Source organism: Gymnogyps californianus, chromosome 19 (genome assembly GCF_018139145.2).
Source record: "Gymnogyps californianus isolate 813 chromosome 19, ASM1813914v2, whole genome shotgun sequence".
NCBI lineage: Eukaryota > Metazoa > Chordata > Aves > Accipitriformes > Cathartidae > Gymnogyps > Gymnogyps californianus.
In genome coordinates this window covers 4122683-4128682 of record NC_059489.1, presented here as the reverse complement: position 1 = coordinate 4128682, position 6000 = coordinate 4122683, and the positions used below count along the sequence as shown (strand labels likewise).

Here is a 6000-nt window from a genome sequence, read left to right as displayed (position 1 = left end):
CTCACCGCTGAGAGAAGAATGCCACCATCTCTTAAGCAGACTGATTTATCTACACACCACGAGCAGATCATACAGATTCATAACTGAGAATTTCCACACTAACTTCAAAGTTCAGTTCCCTCTACTGGTAGTGCATTTTATTCCCCTTTGAAGAGATCAACCCATGTTATAATTCTTATATATACTTACTTCCATCCCTACAATCAATAAATTATGTGCTTTTAAAACCTCATTTTCAAAGCACATTACACATATTTCAGCTAATACACCATTTTTCCTTAGTTGTAACTTAAACCCACATGTCATGAGCAGCTAGACAAAGATTACAACATGTTTTACCTGATAAATCTTTAGCATCAACAAATATATAATGTGATTTGGCTGCATTCAAACAAAAACTTTGGTTGACTGGACAGGATGGGTTCTGAAACAAACTGCTGACAGGCTTCTGCTGTCAAATATCACCTCATCAGCATGCTTAAAAAGTTGAAAATTGCAGTGTTTAAAGTCAAAAGCAAGAAAAAATACTCTTGACAGACTTGTTAGAAAAATGCTGTTTTAAAAAAATCAAAATGTCTACTGTTCATTTAAAAAGGTCTATTCCACATGTTAACACAAGTACTGTACCAAACACAGTATGTGTCACTCACACTAGAAATTTTGTTTAAGGAATCTGACAAGTAATATAAATAGGACCCCAAAACATTGTATTTGTAATTCATGCTTGAAAAATATAAAAAAGCCCCCTGTGGTAACATTTACGTTGAATTTACATTGCAGAATATAATGTTTTACTATAAGAAAATGCAGTTAACATGTAAGTGGCTTTAATTAAAAAGATTAATGATTCTTTCAGCCAATTTTATGCAAAGTTAGAATAATCCAAAATATTTTTTCCAAAAATAGCAGGTATAGATGCTGTTCAGTATCATACATTTAAAACAGGCTGAAACGTGACTTGTACCGACTGCTGAAGTTGTGTCTTGGTATCTGAGAATAGAAATCAGGTAGGCAAATATAATAGATTACCTTTTACAAAAATAGTAGTAGTCTTTAAGTATAGAATACTGCTTAACTGTTGAAATGTAGGAAAAGTCAGCATTCTGTATGTTCAAGATATTAGTTTTTAATAGCAGCTGAATGATCCTATGGCAGGAACCACAGAACCTATTTTCTTGAAGTAAAAAAAAAAAAAAAAAAAAAAAAAAAATTCCAAAGTTGTCCTTTCCCTCCCAGTGTCCTAGTGTAGAAAAGGGAAAGTTTCCTGTATTTCAAGCATTTCTTGAGTCTTGGCTGAGGGAAGGGCTTTCTGGCTGACAGGAATATAAATAGAGTCTCAGGTAAGCCTGTGAAGGGTCATTCCACAGCAAACCCACATGTTTCTTCAATGGCAGTTAGCAGCTTCTCGTATAGCTTGTCATAGCTTTCGTAAGGAGGAATGTCTATTCGGTTAAAGCTGTGGATAGAAGGCAGAAAAGTTTCAGGTATCTGGAACTTCAAGCATCACCTGTCAAAGTTCTGTTGCATATCATTTAATGTACTTGAAACAATGACAAAGCAATACTTAACAAGGTCAACAGAACTTCATATAAATAAAAGCAATCTCTAGTTTTCACACCTTTACTGCTCTGTAATGGATAGCATTTATTAGGTCAGAAAAGGAGGGGGGGGGAAAGAAAAAAAAAAGTGCTCAAAATATAGAGACAGCAAATTGGTCTTAATCTATGTATGACAACAGAGATCTGAAAAAGTCTTACCAGGTATGAGCTTTTGGCAAATTATTAGTGCTGGCATCAATCTGGTGTATTGTAAATAGTCGTGGGCCTGCAGCACCTGAAAATCCAGAAAAGATCTCTACTACTACTGTATTGCATAATATGAAATGTCTTTGTTGCACTGCAACAACAAAAAAGTAACTAAAACCACAAAAAAGAGAAGCTATGCACAAAGACAGTTGAAATCATAAACAAGCAGGAAAAAAATTAGAACAAACTCACAGTGCCTATCAGACAGATTCCTCCCCTCCACCCACACACAATAACAATGCAGTTATTTAAACCATTGAAAGATAAACAAGAACAAAGCATTGATAAGGAAGAATAAAACACCTGTTTTACACAGTGCACTACATAATTCTAAGAGTTTTGAATTTAACTGCTCTCACCCTTCCTAGAGAACAAAACTTACGCAGCTGTATCTGTCCCCATTTTATAACAGGTCTTAAGTAGTCGCCAATTCCATTCAAATTCAACAGAGGAGTCACAATACCAACTTCTTATAATTTTATTAAACTAATCTGACCATATAGAGATCCCCCTAATCTCTCTGCTAAAGAAAAAAGACTGCAGCACAGCAGTCTCTTAGACGTAGTATACGTTGAAGATTTCACAAAGGACAGAAGCGGTTACAAATGCCCTAACCTCAGCAAAACTGGAATTCTTGCCTGAGTAGACAGACGTTAAAGAATATAATCCACAGGGACTCTCTGCTGTTAAATAAGAACGCGAGCTTGTTGTGCTGTGTTAGTACAACTCGGTCTAAAACCTGACAATCTTCATGTTCAAATCTGCAGGAAAGCAGGCTTCATTTGCTCACAGAAATATGTGTTTTACTAGCAGAGTCATACTAAAACTTGTGGCACAGATGACATTAAACTGGTATTACTTCCATTACCATTCTCCAAACAGCTCACTCCACTGCAGTAACAGTATGCACGTCAATAGTAGGGTTAATATTACTTGTAACTATTCTGAGGTGGTTAACAGTTACACAGTTTGCCTAAACAAGTCCCTCCACCCTTGGCAATATTATTTAAATACTTATCACTTTAAGTACCATACTTTGCTTAAAAGTAACTAGGGTCTTTAAAACCTCAATATTCCTGAGCTTCTAATGCTCCTGGACATTTTAGAACTCAAGAACGGAGGAAAAAGAAAATGAGGGCTTCTTCGTTATCCCTTCATTATCAGATTTCTAGAGCAACTGGCTTTTGTACGTGGCAGCTGTTATCACAGCATTTGTGTTCTGTTTCCACCTGTTAAAATGGTTTATGGTCCATGTTTCCCTGGGCAGTTTTCTCTCATCTTGTGAGAGGGTAAAATAGGGTAACTATTGAGTTAACAGAGCAGCATGGGTTGCAGCCAGAGCTGCTACAACAGAGCCCCAGAGCTCCGGCTGAAGTTCAGAAGACAGGTCGGTAATTAAGGTGATCTTTTCTGATGCCTGGGCTGCCTGTGATTATGTCGCTCTTACAATAAAAGCAGTCAGCATTACGAAGTGCCTCTGCTGTCAGAATTGCAAGAACACTGCATGTTGGAGTTTTCTGGTCCCAGAGCTGTACAGGTGATGAGAGCTTGTAAAAGACAGAAATTAAAAAACAGGCTTCTAGGAAAAACGTAAGGAGAACCCCACTAAGATCTCCCGCTGATCAGAACTTCTTGCCAGAGAAGGAAGTGCATAATTGAAACGAGAGCGCCATTTACAGCTGAATAACAAGGTAGTGAACAAACACACAGAAAAGACTATTTGTGATTGTTATTCATCAGACCATTAAAAATCGCTCTTAAAAAGTCCCATTGCAGCCACCCAGCCTCATTTTCAGCTAATGTTTCTGTGATGTGTCCTATTGCTTCCTCCAAGTACAGGCATTTGCAGTTCCTTCTGGAGAAACGTTACCTTGCAATGCCTTGAAGCCCTGCAGAGGCACTCTGGATGAGCCAGTCACAAACTGGAGAAGTCGCGCTCTCCTCTCTTCATCAAAAAACTCCACAGCTTTCCAGAACCATTTCACGATGTTGCTGTCTGGGGTACAGTGTTTTAACCTAGTATTTGCCTTCCAGTCATTAACATCAATTTTTCCCAGTCCACAAATGATGAGCTGTAAATTTAAAATATAATTAAATATTTCATCATTGATCAATATAAAAATTATTTTGGAGCTAGCCAAATGATGAACAACTGATTTTGAAAAATCAACAGATTTTATACCAAAGGCAAATTATAACCTCTCACTAATCTTAAGCAATGCAGAAATATAACCTTTTTTTTTAATCTTACCTTTGTACACAATCCATTTTTCAAATGGCCTCAATTCAAATTAAAGAACAATCAACCATTTCATAAGCTTATACGAAAGTGTCTTGACCTGTCAATTAAATAACAGAAGCACAGATTCTACCCACGTGTGAAAGTGCATGCATTTGCGCTCAATATTTCTTTCCAGAGCGTAGCTAAGGGTGCAGTTTGGCTGGTCGAACTCTGGACCCTCAAAAGTAATCTTGTTCTTGTCATACCACACATGTAATACAAATCAGACTTCTCTCCTGATGAAGAGCTTTCAGCCCTTCTAAAATGGAGATCCACAATGGATCGGTTTAAGCTCAACAGGAATATGATTATAAAGACACTTTCTAGTGACTAAGAACACTGGATCTTCCCCTTTCTTATTCTGCATCTGCAAAACGATTCTGGGTTAACAGTGTGGCTGGCTCACTGCTGTTGAATGAGAATATTCAGGATAGAAGAAGAGCAATCACTGACATTCTAGTACAGTAAACAGAAGAAAGCATGAATAATTTACCTTGTGGCCATTTTATATGGCAAAAACCTCAGCTCCACAACCAACAGACTGTATATCAGATTTCAGTTTTAAAACAAGCTCGGGATCTATGGGATTTGCCTTGAGAGCATATTGTTTGGATGCTGATCTTGACATTTTGTAGCACATTTGTCCGTGACAGCACCAGACAGCACCTTTCCTTTTGGTGTATTTACAGGGCCAATTCAGTCTGGCACAACTCAGCTGTGCAAAACCACACAGCTGCCTGACACCAGAGTCAGTGCAGTGCACTGGAAGGGCTGGGAGAAAGAGGTGGGAGGTGGAAGGGAGTGACAGCCTGTTCTCCTGGCACCACTGAATTTAATATCATGAAACTGCACCGCGAGAAATATGCACCACCACCTCTGCTGGAGTAACGCGCTCTGAAACAACCTGAGGTCACTGCAGATACTTCTCAGTAGGCTCAGCTGGGTTTTCAGGTATAGGAGAGGGTCTCCTCTTCTACCACTTCTGCAGTTGCTATGAAATGTCGCCTTGAGAAACACTCTCATAGCTCTCGGCGGTAACCTCTTATGCTAACTGTATTTCTTGCAATAGCGCACCTGCAAACCCCGAAAGCACTGGGGATACAACTTCGCACGTTACTCAGTCTCAGAAGAATGCCTCAGGCTTTTATTGTTACACTTGACGACATAACGTAACATTAGTGGACTGACCTCTAACTCTTTCTCATCAAATGTCTTCAGCAGATGTTGTGGGATTACTTCATTAAATCCCTTCTGCAGAGCCAGAAACTGAGCTTCAATTCCTCGTAAAAATCGCCAGTTTACATAAAGTCTGCAAGCAAGTGCAAATTGGTTTTGTGAAAGGTGTATTCAAATACAATAAACCTGCAATTTATCCAGCCAAAAAAACGCCTTACGGACAGGAATGCACGCAACACCACCATTGCACTACCAGTTAGGAAAAAACCAACAACATAACACTGTCAATTACTTCAAATAAGGAAAAGTTCCTCCCAACCGCAGGAAATATAAAACACTTTGGAAAAGATATTCATGTACCTGACATATTCCTTTTTGTTTTCCTCTGTCACGGGGATGCTTTTGCCATTGGGTTTCAGTTCATGTTGAATAATTTCCCCGTATGCATTGTGTTCTACACAAAACGTATGGTCCAAGACTCCTGTGATATCATTCTCACTGGTGGAAAGAAATAAGCAAGTGACTCAGTGAAAACATATTCTGCAAATATATTACAGCCATAATATATCTGACAGACACCACAATTTAGTTTTTCAATAGCGTTTTTCAAATAAATGCTTGGAAGCACAAGATGAACATACATTTTTACTATGTATATTTTAAAACCATTATCAAAGTTTCAATGTTATATTTTAATAATATGTTACTGTTAATAGGCAAAAGTAATACATTAAAATT

The 6000-nt window shown here is 38.1% G+C and overlaps 1 protein-coding gene across 1 annotated transcript in view; it reads right to left on the bottom strand.

Annotated features, from left to right (window-relative positions):
* Positions 1–1216: 1216 nt before the first annotated feature.
* The window catches only part of SMURF2 (SMAD specific E3 ubiquitin protein ligase 2), a 63850-nt gene continuing 59066 nt past the window's right edge, over positions 1217–6000 (bottom strand). Inside the window, exons 15-19 of the mRNA XM_050908588.1 lie at positions 5623–5760; positions 5275–5395; positions 3676–3877; positions 1758–1833; positions 1217–1456 (exon numbers count right to left, since the gene is read on the bottom strand). Of these exons, the coding sequence (XP_050764545.1) occupies positions 1357–1456; positions 1758–1833; positions 3676–3877; positions 5275–5395; positions 5623–5760 (637 nt within the window). The 3' untranslated portion in view covers positions 1217–1356. The remainder of the gene's footprint in view (positions 1457–1757; positions 1834–3675; positions 3878–5274; positions 5396–5622; positions 5761–6000) is intronic.